General features: G+C 37.8%; 1 protein-coding gene across 5 annotated transcripts in view; it reads left to right on the top strand.

Annotated features, from left to right (window-relative positions):
- USP32 (ubiquitin specific peptidase 32) overlaps window positions 1-10,108 on the top strand; it is an 81,173-nt gene extending 71,065 nt beyond the window's left edge. For all 5 annotated transcript variants that reach the window (XM_037371336.1, XM_037371345.1, XM_037371327.1 and 2 more), the window contains 10 exons: window positions 109-220; window positions 808-1,019; window positions 2,460-2,644; window positions 3,054-3,140; window positions 4,028-4,148; window positions 4,708-4,899; window positions 5,500-5,791; window positions 6,265-6,698; window positions 7,045-7,137; window positions 7,690-10,108. In XM_037371336.1, the coding sequence (XP_037227233.1) occupies window positions 109-220; window positions 808-1,019; window positions 2,460-2,644; window positions 3,054-3,140; window positions 4,028-4,148; window positions 4,708-4,899; window positions 5,500-5,791; window positions 6,265-6,698; window positions 7,045-7,137; window positions 7,690-7,863 (1,902 nt within the window). In that variant the 3' untranslated portion in view covers window positions 7,864-10,108. The remainder of the gene's footprint in view (window positions 1-108; window positions 221-807; window positions 1,020-2,459; window positions 2,645-3,053; window positions 3,141-4,027; window positions 4,149-4,707; window positions 4,900-5,499; window positions 5,792-6,264; window positions 6,699-7,044; window positions 7,138-7,689) is intronic.
- Window positions 10,109-15,372: the final 5,264 nt, after the last annotated feature.

The raw sequence follows: 15,372 nt of genomic DNA, 5'->3' as shown, positions 1-15,372 counted from the left end.
GGGGAAGGATGAGCTGATAGATACGTTATTTTCAAAAGAACAGAACACATTCAGAGTCACGGATAGCAGTATATGCAGGTCTGACTAACTTCCCCTTTTTTGCTGAAGAACTTTCCTCAAGACAACCAGAAAGTCCGGTTATCAGTGAGTGGGTTTTTGTGTGCATTCGAAATACCAATTCCAGGATCCCCTACATCAGCATCAAGTCCTGTGCAGACAGGTAAAGCAAAACATACTTATTTTCCTTTATTTAAGTGCATTTAATCCTCACTTAAAATGCACAGTGCTTACGTACTGGAGACATTCATGAGAAAACCTTATTACTTATTACTAAGTAAACATTAAAGATTAAAGACAAGACAAATAAGAGTTCTGATCCACAAAGGAGCTGTGTGCAGTCTCAGATCATTTACTGATGATCTGTGATCCTTTTTAGGATCATGCCCAGAATAGCAGTCTGAAGGTTGCAATATACTTACTTCAGTTCAAGACGCAAGATGTCTTGAACAAAATGTTTTATTGCTTGTGGATTGGCTTTAAGGCAGGACAAGTAAAAAATTGGAAGTGTGGTGTGTGGTTTTGCTTTTATTGCTTGTGGTTTCTTATATGGGTTGTAAACACCTCTGCTGTTCTTTGCTCTTGCATGCTCTGATTTTGCAAAGTTGTAGGCAAATAAAGGTTAGATGTTGGTCTTAAGGAGAGTAGAAGATATTTCCTGAAATGCATTGAACAGGGTGGAAAGGATAAAAATCATGTGATCAGTTCTGGTTACTGTAGATAATTGAGGGTGTAATCGTCTGTCAACAGATGTCTCAACTGGGCCACCAGCTAATGGAGCACCCAACGTAATGATGAATGGGGACCTTCCTAAACCAACCCTCATTCCAAACGGAATGCCAAATACTGTAGTGCCATGTGGAACAGAGCGTAACCTTGCCAACTGGACTCTCAACGGTCACGTGCCCGTGCTCTCGGATAGTCCCTGTACAGGGTATATAATTGCAGTCCACAGGAAAATGGTTAGTACATTTTGCATTTGTTATAAACTGTTCACGTAACACACTTTGAAGGAAAGCCAGTGAGGATTTTTTTCAATGTCCGTATGATAAATTAATCTTTATTTCTTAAGAAGAGGGAGTGAATACATTTTCCTCTTAAGTGGGCGCCAAGTTCTACAGAAACACAACTCTTGTAAATTTAAATGGTTATGTCTAGCGTTGGTGTATTTTTCTTTCCTTAGTACTGGCATGCTTCCCAGTTCTTTAATGCTGAGATACATACTTGGGCGTTCACTAACTCCCTGATTAAATGTTCCAGACTCTTTGAGCAGAAAAAATTCTAATTAGAGGAGCTACTAGAAATGCATTTCTTTCCCAGTATGTGGAAAAGCCTTATTTCTTACACGGAAACAGAGTGAAGCTATATAGTACATTCCTGGGTCATTCTGTTGGTGTGAACTACTCTTTGTAAAAGCATCAGTGCTGAAGTTGAACTCTAAATGTCAATGCTGGATGACTGAACACCTCAGACAGCCTCGTGTTCTGTATGCACTGTGTCCAGACTTCAGAGCCTGGTCGTGTTTAGAGCCTGGTGGATATGGGCCAGGAGACCATTTGACTGCCCTCTTCACCGTGTGTTTGTACGGGGCCTTTTGCTTTATTCTCTCAAGCAGTGGCCACTAACCACTGTTACCACTGTTACCTTGATTCAAATTTTGCAGAATCTTGTAGGCGTGGGTATAATGCTTTTGAGCCATTACAAGCTTTAGTCATACAGCTTAAAAACCAGTGGAAGTGGTTTGTGGAAGCTGTTCCAAAAATCCGTGCTTGTCATTGTCAAAAATCTTACCAATGCATAATAATCTTACCTGTATAACACTTGTGGAATGTAGTAGCTTTGGCTGTACCTCAGTGTCATTAAACTGGTGTGTTAAATCTTCCTTATAAATGGGGGATGTAGCATGAAGGTTAATTTGTCTGTTTGGAATAAGTTGTGTACAAATCTGTAGTGTCTCCTTTAGGTTTAGAGATAAGTGTTCTTTCTCTAGCAAACATTGGCTTGCCTAGTGTAGGGGTCATCTGGGGGACAGGCATTAGCATCATTAGGTGCGTGTCTTCATTACAATATTACCATGTGATGGGAAAAGAAATATACATTATACAAAATATAAAATATTATACATGGTTGAATTACAGATCTACGTTTAATGTCGTCTAATACCTAAACAACATTGTCTTAATATATAAAATGCACAAAAAAGTTGTAAGTCAGTGATCAAAATTTACAGTATTTAATACTGGAAAAAAAATGTTGAAATAGGGTACTTTCAATAGAGAATTAATGCTTTATTTTAATTGCCAAAGCCTGAAATAAGTAACAAGGTCAGCATCCTAGTAATTACGGTAACGTGTGTTAATGCATACTCATATCTGAGTCATTCTTTTATTTCACATACACAGATGCGGACAGAATTATATTTTCTTTCATCTCAGAAGAATCGTCCTAGTCTCTTTGGAATGCCACTAATTGTTCCTTGTACGGTTCATACACGGAAGAGAGACCTGTATGATGCAGTGTGGATTCAGGTTTCCAGGCTGGCCAGCCCTCTCCCGCCTCAGGAAGCCAGTAATCATGCACAGGACTGGTGAGTCTGGCATCTCGGTCTTTGGCTTGAATGACATAATACAGTGGCTTAGACTTGGTGACAAGGTTTAAAACTATATTCACCTTCATCTTTATCAGCTATGATTTCTCATAATAATGGCAATAATTAATGTAAACGTACTGTACCTCCTAGCTGCATTTAAAGGTTGGCTTTACACAAATCGGTTGATTTATTGTCATGCAGTGGTTGATAGTTAATTGTATCTGACAAATTGGAGCGAAGTAAAGGCAAGTCTTGTTTTTATAGCACAATCTAATAAAAATTGTGATTTTTGAGGGCAATTTTTTCTTTGGTTTTTTTTAAAGTAAACATAGCAAGATAGTGAAGGAAGGTAATTGGCAGTCTGAATGAGTGCTCACTTTTCACGTTGCGTTCTCTTCTGTTTCAGTGATGATAGCATGGGGTATCAGTATCCATTCACCCTAAGGGTTGTTCAGAAGGATGGAAATTCTTGTGCTTGGTGTCCGTGGTACAGGTAAATTGTCCTTTTTAGATTTAAGGGAGGGAATCACTCCAGCAAAAAGGTAATTTATGGTAATGGGTTTGTGATACATTTCAGACTTCAGAGGTAATATCAAACAATAAGAATCTGTAATCTAATTTAGGCAAAACTCTCACATGGCAGACTTTCACTGTAATATAGCTTTTATGCCTTGGAGAGCTGAACTCCATGCTGACACAGAAACTTTAAATTAGGAGACAGATGTGATTATCAAAAACCTTCTAACCCCTTACAATATTCTGTGTGCATGTGTATATATATATGCATGCACGTATGTGTACATATTTGGATGATTTGTAGGGGCTTCATATGAAGCCAAACTTTTAGATGTAAATGATCTACCCTGGCTAGTTCCTGTGCCATTTGAAGAGTAAGGACTACAACAGACAATTAGAAATTCACCTTGGAAGTGTGCTTGGGTTTTTACCTACACAAAGACATGCTAATAAAAATTCCAGAGCCTTGCTGGAAGATATTCAGGCCATATATTCATTAAAAATAATAAAAAAAAAAAGTCTCTTACAGCTGCATAAATCAAGTACATTAGCTATCATGATGTAAAAGACGTGTGGAGACAGAGCATTGTAGTTTTTGGGTGTTGTAGGTGGGCTTGGTCAGCATTATACACAGGTAGATGGTTGAGCCTCACCCAACTGCTTCCATTTCTCAAATCCTGTATTAAAACAGCAAACTGACACTGATTATTGTTTTATAAAAATGCCTCTTCTTTTACACTGGAGGCACGGCCTGTGTCTTTGAAAGTGCATATGTTAAAAAATAAGGAGCGGAATTGAAGTGTGATGTAATGTAAAACTTAGTTATTGGACAGTTTACTTACCACATCTAACTTCTTGATTTAGATTTTGCCGTGGCTGTAAAATTGAGTGCACAGAAGATAGAGCGTGTGTCGGGAATGCTTACATTGCTGTAGACTGGGATCCAACAGCACTCCATCTGCGCTACCAGACGTCACAAGAACGGGTAAAATTTCAATGTAAACCCTTTGTTGTTTGTTAATAGCTCTGAAGCACAGCCCATTTCACCACATTCTGGATACATTAATGTCTTAATGTTAGACTTCTTACGTGACCGTAATGTGGAAGGGAAGCTTTTAAGAAACCTCAACAGTGTATTGTCTGCATGTTGTGTGTTGCTTAGGATCTAGTCTCCACAATGTATTATAAAATATGTTAATTTGATAAATTTTCTAAGCACACCAGTGCTATAGACAGTCAACAAAACATATCAAAAGGTAAGCCTATAGGCAAATGAATCTAGAATAGCGGTTCAAATTTGTGAGATGAATCTATAAACTTGTGCTTTAAGGATAATTTTGTAAGCAAAACCCAAGAATAAGGACAGTGCGTTATTTGTATGTCTGCCTCTTCATAACTGAAATAAAGTATCTGCTAAAACTTAGTGCATCTAGTTTTAATCTTTAAACCTAATATGATGATATTTGTGTGATACTGTGAATAGAGGCTTCCTCTGAGCAGTATGTATATGTTTCCAAGTCAGATACAGTTTTATCTCACTTCAGATTGTAGAAGAACATGAAAGTGTTGAACAAAGCCGACGAGCCCAAGCAGAGCCCATCAATCTGGATAGTTGTCTTAGAGCCTTCACCAGTGAGGAAGAACTAGGGGAGGATGAGATGTACTACTGTTCCAAATGCAAGACCCATTGTTTGGCCACCAAAAAACTGGATCTTTGGAGACTTCCCCCAATTTTGGTATGAGCTTGTGTAATTTTCCTCTACAGCAACAAAACCAAAGTACATTGATCACAAATTTCAATTGCTAGGTATGTCTCCTTGTTCGGAGTAGGATTTGCTTTTGTTCACAGTCTCAGGAGGGGTATTGACGTAGTTTGCTTCATGCATTTCTGTAATGCAGGCAAATAAAGCAAGCCTCAGATCCTTCTGAATCTTTTTAGCTGATACATTACAAGAAATGGTGGTGTTTTGCATTGTGTCATCTGTTCTGACATAGAATTCACACTCAGGCAGTCTTTCCAGTAACCTGATCTTTTATATAGCTGTGTAACACCTGCATTTGTCACTTTTCAAATTCGGTAGGTTATTCCGAACGTGCGGTGCTGATCAATGAATTGAAGCAACCTTTTCCGTCACTTCCCCATGAAAATATTAGTTCCATATTTTACCAGTTTGATCCCAAAATCCAAATTGTAACAGACAGCGTTATTACTGGGGTTTTTTATCAGCGTATGATAAAAATGTGTGTGTTTCATGAAAAAGTATTTTTAAACAGTGAAATTACTCAGTGTGATGTAATTGTTCCCCTTTAATTTTCTTTCATGTGTTTCTCCTTAGATCATTCACCTGAAAAGATTTCAGTTCGTAAATGGACGCTGGATAAAATCTCAGAAAATTGTTAAATTTCCCAGAGAAAATTTTGACCCAAGTGCCTTTTTGGTACAAAGGGATCCAAGTCAGTTTCAAAGAAAGCAGCTAACACTTCAGGTTGACAGCCTTCCTGAACTACGGACTCTCCAAGGGGAGTCTAGAAAAGCAGATCTGCAGATCACTTACCCACCTGGGGAAGGAGATACACTGAACAGAAGTCCATCTTCCCTTAACACTACTGTCTTGAATAATATCAAAGGTGGGTAATAATTAGGGAAATTTCAGTCAATACTGATAAATTGGAGGGGGGGGGAAATTATATTATGAACATAGTTTTAATGTTTCTTCGGCCAAAATTTACCTTGAAATGCTTGTTTCCGATTTCTGTTATTGTGTGCCGTAGAAAGCTTAGTGAGGCTTTATAATTTAAATGAAAAAAAAAGAAAAGGAAAGGAAAAAAAATATTATGCAGTAACAGTAGATGTTGGCACTGTCTGCTTGTGTAAGTGGGCTGGATTAAGAGTGAGGAATGTGATCCTGCATAAGAGAGTTAAATTTCGGTTTATAGGTGGATGTATGTGTGTATGCAAAGATAGTTTTACCTCTATGTACTTACTTATTAGTTGTAGCAAAACAGTGGGTTTCAATGTTTGGTTATTGAAAAAAACACTTCTAAAAAAAAGTAGACTACAAGTTCACCTATCTTAGTAGTCCACGTGTTTTCTGTTATAGCATCTCCATCTTTGGGGAGGAAGAGTGGAGCCAGTTGTCCTTCAAGTAAAAACAGTAGCCCAAATAGTAGCCCAAGGACTTTAGGAAGAGGTAAAGGGCGCCTGCGGCTACCACAACTGGGTAAAAACAAACTGTCAAGTAGCAAAGAAAATCTGGATGCAAGTAAAGAGAACGGTACTGACCAGGAGCAGAGATTTACTTCTAATCAAGGTGATGCTCTTACCAGAGGGCAGATTTTGGGTGGTAGCCAGAGTGAACTATATACTGCTCAGGACAATGAGATGACTCTAGCCAACGGATACATCTGTGAGCAGAATGCATATAGTAATGGCAGTATCAACGGTCAAATTGATAACCACAGCGAGGATGATATTACAGATGACCAAAGAGAAGAAGTGTGCGTTAACCCTATTTACAATCTATATGCAATTTCGGTAAGTTGATTTTTTTTTGATGGAAGTAAACTATCTTTGCGTGCCATTAGTTTTGACTAAATGCATTTACTCTACTGTTTTCACTACAGAAAGTAGGGAACTATTGAGAAGAACAAAGCAGGGCCATTGTCAGCATGTAAATTTGCCATAAAACTAAGTACAACTGAAAAGTGTATCTTTGCATAGTGTTTTTTCTGCTTAAATATATAAAGTTAGTCAGCTCCAGATGTATTAATTGTCATGAAGCACTGTTCACTTAAAGATCATGATTTGTGAAGAATGTATTCTGTGAATTCTGGGGTTTGATGTTTGATCTAGAATTTATTTTCTTCTTCATTTTCTTCAGTGCCATTCAGGAATTATGGGAGGGGGTCATTATGTCACTTATGCCAAAAACCCGAACAACAAGTGGTACTGCTACAATGACAGTAGCTGTAAGGTAAACCATTTATTTTTGTCGCAAATAATTTTTGTCTTGGTTACCTAGAGCCAAAGAAATTTACATCTGGTGAGAACTGTTCTTTGAAATCATAAGTATCTCAAAAGTTGTGTCGGATAAATATTAAAATTGTTAACTGAAATTCTACATGAAATTTTTTTCAAGTTAACATCTGTTCATCAGCTGCTACTGTGGTTAAGGAAAGATGCTTATTTTGTACAAAGATGGAAAAATGACTAAAAATGGAAGTCCAAGAATATTTCTTCATGATGCTAGCAGTTTTGTATTCAATTACTGAATAATTAAGTTCTGACATTTCAAAGTATTTGCATTTATCACTATAAAATCTGCCGTACTTTTCAAGTAAATAACGGCGCCTGATAGCTATAATAAGGGAGACAGAAAATGTGATTCTTCCTGTTGTAAGTGGCTGGTTAAAAATACTGTTTCTAGGGCAGTTGTGTGTATTTTAAGTTATTGTGTGTATTTAAGTTCAGTGACGGTAACGCAGTTGTCCCATTGCATATTTGAGACACTGTTTCTCTTTCTCAGGAATTGCATCCTGATGAAATCGACACCGACTCTGCCTACATTCTTTTCTACGAGCAGCAGGGGGTAGACTATGCACAATTTCTGCCAAAGATAGATGGCAAAAAGATGGCAGACACGAGCAGCATGGATGAAGATTTTGAGTCCGATTATAAGAAGTACTGTGTTTTACAGTAAGCAGATGGTCTTCCATGGACTGTTTTGAGAATGTGAGGGATGACATCCTGACACTTAAATTTGGCAAAAATGTCACTGAAACAGATAACCTAAGTGTAGTTATTGTACCCTGTGATCTGAAAGCACAAAAAGAAACCCCTAATTAAACAGCAGTTAATATAAAGATAGTATTGTTTTGTTCTGTTATCTCACTACATGCTCTAAACATTTCTGATGTTAGACATCAGGCTGAGACTGCCATTGGCCTTTAAATAAAATGGTTTGAGAAAAGCCGACTAGGACCAAATAAGAGCTAAATTAAATAGTCCAAATAAGAGCTAAATGAAGTAGTGCAGAGTTTACCAACCGTTCTAACAAACCCCTAAGGCTCTCTTTAGGTTTAAGATAATGGGGAAAAAAATTGTAGTGTTGTCTTTTGGACAACATGATATTGCTACCTCCTTTTTCCTGCAGTTTTATTGCATTTTATTGGCAAAACAGGGAAAGCAAGAGAAGGAAAAGTGCACAAACTTAAAGAATTATCATCAAGAGTAAGAGAAGCTTCTGGTTTTGCCACCACTAATGTGTGTCAGTTGCTTTCTTTCTGTATGTTGGGAGCACAACCAAATCATAATTTGAGAAGAGATTAATTTCTACACTTGAATGGTTTATTATAATTGTGTTTTCTCTGTGTGTTGGCTGTGCAGATCAACATGTTTCAGGAATGGCTTTTCTGCCTGAAGAGTGCTGTCTCAGACTTCTGAGATGCCTCAAGAAGAAACTTCAGGTTGAAGAGAGTAGTTGTGATTACACGCATGGTGTCTTAAAATGTGCACATTGCACAAAATGTTCCCAGCTTTTGGAAGGAAAGATGCTTGAGCTTATGTTTCATGACTGGTGTTGCTTTTGAATTTGCACTTTTAAAAATTCATATAATTAAATTCAAAAACATAGTTTGTTTTTGTTATTGTAAGGGCTCTGGAGTGAATGGCTGTGAATTATCCACTGTGTATTTCAAACAAATAAGAAGCTGTGGCTGTCAGGTAGCGATCGTAGCATTCATGGATGGATATTTTTTTTTTCCATTCGTTTCATAATTTGATGGAGTTTCTTTTTTTTCTTCTTTTTTTTTTTCCCAAAAATTTGGTTGCCTTTTCAAATTTTCTGGTTTTGCGACAGGTTATGCATATACTTGCAATTAAACCAGAATTGCTTTCCGTGCCCTTGCAACAAGCTCTTTTAAGTCAACAGGCTTAATGCATGAAGGAAAGCATGACTGAGTCTTAGCAGAGACTGGAAAAAAGATGGTTATTTTTTGAGCAGGTATTTCTTTAAACATTTTCAGTGTTAAATTTTTTGCATATCTGAATGAAAATAAAAGTTTCAGCCTTTTGGCCTTTTGTTCTTCAGCTGAGTCTAAGCAGCTTACTAATTTTGTCATGTGTTATCTTCCAAATTCTTTAGATTTTTTATCTTCACTAACAAAATTGATATTTACATGGTTGATCTCTGAAATAAATGTTTGGGTTCATTTTAATGTGTTTTACAAGAATGACAAACCTACCAGTAAGTTTATAATTTCCAGAAAGATCCGAGTTCTGTCCATTTCAGAAATTGTATCAGCTGATCTTGCTGCCTTCGCTCCGGCAAAAAACCCCTTGCCTTTATTGGAGGTTGTGCCTCTTTGAGGGCAGCAGATCAGTTCCAAAATAAGTATTTTCTTACTTGTAAGTGTTGCTCCCTATCCTATACGGTCTTTTATCTTTAAAGTGATCTAAACATTGATACTGAAGAAAAACAAACATGACTTGTGAATTTCTAGGTTAGAAGCTTTTTCAGTGCCCATTTGTCTACTCCTCCCTCTGCAAACTCCATGAAAAGTGAAAGATTTTCAACTGATTTACTTTAAAATGTTTTATTTAAGCAGGTAGCACAATCTACTAATGTTATTTGATCTTCTGTGTTTGTTACATTGGTTGTAATTAATTTTTTAAATTAAATTAATTCATGAATTAGTAGTAAATTTATTAAGTTAACTATTAACTACATTCACTTTGTAAATTATTGTATAAAACTTATTGACAATGCACTGACTTTAGAAAGATGTTAATGTACATAAATACCTTGTAAATAAAATAGTGTTGATGTACTGGAATATGAGCTGTATTAAAAAAAGGTATCGGTAATTGTATATGGAGTGAACCTGTTTATCTGTAACTATATTATTCAAACAAATTAAATACTGTGGATGCAGATTAAAGTGTCAGTTCTTGTCAGATAATTTTTAATAGCTGTTTACCTGCTTTGACGTTTCTGTACTGTTTTCATTAAGCTTATATGTATTTGTCAATCCACAAGTGTGAGTGCGCATACAGCAGTTCTTTGCAGTTTGTCTAGCATAGAACGAAGTACCAAGAAATTTTAGCTGTTCTGAGTTTTAAGTTGTTTTCCTTTTGAGATCATCCTGTTCAGTATTTTTTAGAATTAGCCTATTTAATCTTTAAACTGTGTGCCTGTGTACATGAGAGTGAGACCTTTCCTTATAAATAAGTCTGAAGAACTAGTGTGCTAAACCACATTAATTTAGCAGTTCTCACATTTTTCTGTGTTGCAATTTTGATAGATCTGAAGAGAGTTCAGTGATGACTTAGAAGCACAGTGGCTGCATGTGAGGTCCTTTCTTACCTACCCTTGAGAATCCTTCTGCAGGTTATTGGGGGGGGGTGGGGGTGGGGAATGTAGTATCTTTTAAATATTTAATTGCTTAATTTTAGTAAGTATACTGGACAATTAATATTCAAGCTGTAATAATTTTATTCCAGGTTCTCATGCTGTGGTAAGGCTTTTTTTTTTTTTTTAGTTTAAGAGATTAGATTAAAAAAAAAGTTTTCTTCAAAATGTTCCAGAAATAATGGGGTTATAAGAAAATCATGTGAAGATTCCATCATTGGAGGGTCTGATAGGAAGTTAGGAGACAAATCTTTGAATGGTGGCATGGGCTGACTTCTGGCTTTCAGCTGGAGCTGGGGCAGTGCAGCTCTGCAGGCAGCGTGTTTCATGCTGCGCTCAGGATAAAACTGACTCCTGACCTGGTAAAGTGAGAAAATAAGATGTTTGTCTGCAGTGGGAATCATCTGCATATTGCATATTAGCACAGGGTTTTGCCTCACCTGGACTTAACATTGTTCATGTTACAATAGGATCTGAAGTAAATGACACTTAGTAGTTCTGCACATAAGCGTTTAATTGTGCTTGTATAATTGATCGATAGGCATTTTAAGTCAAGCAGAATATCTGTTTTCATGAGATTAAAAATAGCATGCTCAATGTATGATTCATACAAAAGACACAGAAGGAAAAAGGAAAGATGCAAGTTAAAAAATATAGTTCTAAAAACAGGCCCAGAAGTACAGTGTCCGTAGTGCTGCAGGGCAGGCGCCTGGATGTCTCCAGACAGCAGTTTGCATTAGGTGGGGAATGAAACTGCTACATTTGCCGGCAAAGGAAATTCTTCCCTGTCGCTAAAGGAAGAGTCACAAGCTGTAACAGGTGGTCATTGTTTCCTCTGATGTTGTTTTGTAACCTGTTAGGTCTGTAAAATCACGGAATAACTTGGGCTGGGAAAAAGGAGGTCATCTGCTCCATCTAACTTGTGAAAGTATGCCTCGGCTCACAGAACTGTTCCCTGTGTTGTGGCTGGGGTCAATACAGGGGGTGATGTGTTTGGTTATCTTTATTTTTCTTTGCAAGTTATGGCAAAGGTTCCACTAGGTTTCTTTTTCTTATTAAGGGAAAAACTTGAAGCCATTGTGAAGCCCGCTTTCTGGTACCACCTGCAGAAATAAGATGGAGTATCATATAAACAGAGACTTAACAATGGCTTTTTAGGAAGACACTCTTCATTGTGAATCCAGATAACTGTAAGGTTAATGCTAATGGCTAAAAGTCTTTGGGAAAATTTTGCTCAGGATATAAACTGAGTTTGGCAAGGAAAATTTTACTGGAGATGTGGCTCGTTTGATACATTACTGCTAGAGGAAACACTCCCTGCTTGTGTCAGGTCATAAAGCCAAGATTTAAAAAGGAAAGGAAGAGAATACTCTTATCTGAGAAAATATTTGGGCTTTTTCCTCAGAGTTGAATATGAGATTTCATCTAGAATCTTTTCCATGCATGATGCACGCTTGTTGTGACGATTTTAACATATGCCAGTATCCTGACACATCCTACTGCTAGATTTTAGTTGATGCAAGTCTTAGGGCTACCTTAACAAAGTGGAAAGTCAAAGGCGAAAATCTTTCACTTGGTCACCAGAGGGCTAACAACTCTTAAGACAAACATGCATGGCTAAGAGGTCAAAATTGATCTTGCTGTTGTTTGGACATGTGCACTTGCAGATAGCTTGCAGGTTAGAAGTAATAAAAAAACCTCAGAAGGTGAATCCAATTGTTGTGTCATGGAATTTCTGAGAAGAAAGGAAGAAAGGAACCAGTAACTCCAATAACTGATAAGCAGACTGTACCTGAACTGTATTTTCATCTGAAACTCTTCTGTTGTTTACAAAAGGTAAGTTTCATATTTTCTCAGTAGAATCCCTTGTTCAGTATTGCTGTTAATGACATTTCCTCGTAGAAACAAATCTGTTTCAGAAGTGAAATGATCCCTTATGTACGTTTTGCTTTGGAAGCAGTGCTTTTGAAACAAGGATCTGAAGGTACTGCATGTACGGTCTTGGTGTGCTGATACATTTCTGATGCAGCTTCTACGTCTGTGAGTGTTTGCTCACGTATTTTCTTCTTGACTGTATATAGTGTTGAGACATTTCCTCTGAGCAGACACTGATTATGAGAGACTTACTGCAACTACAATTGTGCTTTTTTTTCCAAAAAGGAAGTAAATCTGGTTGAGTTGGCAACTGGACCAAAGTCCACAGTGAGCCAGTCTGTCAGGAGTCACATATCGCTTGGAGATGTTTGTTTTTTGAATGATTCCAAAAACAGTGTGGTTATGTTTAGCTGGAAATGAACTATTGTTCTTATTTTATGACCCTTGAAGACTCTAAATGGATATTTAGCCAAGGATTAGCATGCATCAGTATCACCAAGGATGATGCCAGTCTCTGGAAATGAAGCCATCTCTTGCTGTCTTTATCAACTGCAATTGTAGTATTTGCAGCATTAAGTGATGTCACTTGCTCAGTGCAGTTGTCTTCACTGCCTCATGATAAATTCTCAGAGCGTTCACAATGGACGCTCTTCACAAGCGTGATAATTCTACTGTCACTTGAGTGATATGTACATTTTCAATATTGAAAATGTAATTTGAATCAAATAGTATGATCTATGGCTGGTCCTATCATGAATTTCCTCTGTTAAGGCTTTTAGGTATTGAAAATGCAATTTTTAAAAAATTAAAGTTCTAATTACCAAAAATGTTTGCAGGTGATATTTTCAGTAGTAGAGTTTTTATTGATTCAGAAGTGTATCAAGGGCCATTAAAAAGATGAAGGGATCATATCACTGCCAAAAAAATGTAGCTATTTTCTCCTGTTGAATGCCTTTTACTTCCCAGGTCAAAACTGTACACATCTCAGATAAGGGTTCTCTGAATTTAGGATTTTTTAAGATGGGAGCAATTCTGAAACAAGCTGTGCTGGAATTTTGCCCACGTACCTTTACGTGTGTCTGAAGTGCTAAAAATATATGGCCTGCTCTTGAAGGTGGTTAGGTAGGCTTCCTTTAAACCTCCAGTAAAGTCCACCGACAGAATGGCTTTTGATTTTTCTCCTGGGAGAGACGGTGAAAGACGCAGCAGGGAGAGTACCTGCTTATGCAAAAACCCTTTATGTCCACCAGCGTGATGGAAAAAACAGATGGATAAACTCCCGCGAATGCTCTGCTACCAAAAGGAGTTGACCACTGTCACTTCCCCTTAAATCTTAAAAGCCCAATTCCAGAAGTACTCTTCATCTTTATCTATTGTTTGCATCTGCTCTGGAGTTGCTGGTTACAGCTAGAATGTATCCTCCTGTTCCCTGCACTCTAGCACAGGAGATTGTGTCGCAGCTTTTCTCTGTATCATAGGTTTATTCATTATCTACAGATCAGGGCCATTAAGTGTCCTGAGAAAGCACACGGACTGCGGGCACAGCTGCCTGGCTGGCTGAGGGCCCCGGGCCGTCAGCGTATGTATTAATTGCAGCTTTTGTTACACTTTTCCCCTTAGATCCAGTAAATTGAAGCAAGCAGTTAGTAAAATGCAGTCATCCATGCTTGCTGATGTATCATTTCAGGAAAATGAAAACCTGACAGAAGCTTGGAAGATTGTGCCTTTTGTTTGGGACAAGCCTCCAACTTCCTTGTTCATGTGTAAAAGATTTCCTGTTTGTGAAAATTAAAAGCAATGTTTGGTAAGGTCCCTTTGGCAAAATGAGCCACAAACTAGAAAATATATTAAGGATGCTTCTGGATTTAATATAAATGGAAATTTTCTGAGTGTATGTGTATACTCCAGAAATGATGACTCTTGCTCATGATAGTTGCTCACTTTGTGAGTCTTAGTAGCTCACAAAAAACCTAAAACAGGTGGGTGACATCCTGGCTGTTTCGTCATATAGACACACAAACTCCAGATTCTTGCCTTTTGGGGATTAAATAATGTTTGTCATTAAGACAGACTTGAGCAGTTTTCCTAGTTATTGCAATTCAGTCCTTTTGTCCAAGCAAACAAAGAGGCTCTGAGGGAAGACAACTGAGCAGGACATCGGGGTGTCCGCAGGCCACGGCGTAGGCTCAGGTGGTTGTTCAGCTAAAGGCATAGTTGAAAGGCTACTGGAAAATCCAATTTAGTCTTTTATTTGGATTTCATGGAAAATGACAAGGAAACCTTCCATTACTTTGTTAATCTTGTATTAATCGTTGTTTAATGCAATCAGTTGCTGGCAGCATTTGCATCTTGCGTGGCAGCGATGCCCCCAGACCGGACACGGGGATAAAACCAACCCAGGCCGCTTTCCTGCGTTTATTCAAGCTTGTGAGAAGTGCAGAGACAAGAAAAGCATGTATGGATACTCATTTTAAGATGAAAAGAAAGGTAAATAAATAACTGCGAAAAGACCATCCATTTTGTGCAAAAGCACATCCAGCAGACTCTCTCTGTTAATTGATAGGGTAGAAAACAAAGGAGGAAAAATAATGGCAAAAGACAACTTTCATTTTTATTTAGGATCATTCCAGTGAGGTCTCTAACAGTTAAATGCTTCCTTTCAATGGGTTCGAAGCTGCCATCCCACTGCATGTTTCCAGCCTGATTACCGCTGCGGAGGCTTCCATCAAAGTAATTACTTTCCTATTGGCGTTTGCGACCAGACAAACAGATCACATGGCTTCAAGGAATGGTGTGTGTATTATTTTTCCAGCTAGTAGCACAGTCTGTGATACCTAACAGTTCTTGGTAACTCAGACTCTGATGTTTTCCTTAGTCTTTAGCTAGTCGTCTTAGCCTCTTACTCTCCTTAAAGCCAACCATGTG

The sequence above is a fragment of the Falco rusticolus genome, chromosome 1 (genome assembly GCF_015220075.1).
Source record: "Falco rusticolus isolate bFalRus1 chromosome 1, bFalRus1.pri, whole genome shotgun sequence".
NCBI lineage: Eukaryota > Metazoa > Chordata > Aves > Falconiformes > Falconidae > Falco > Falco rusticolus.
This window is presented reverse-complemented; position numbering and strand designations above follow the sequence as displayed.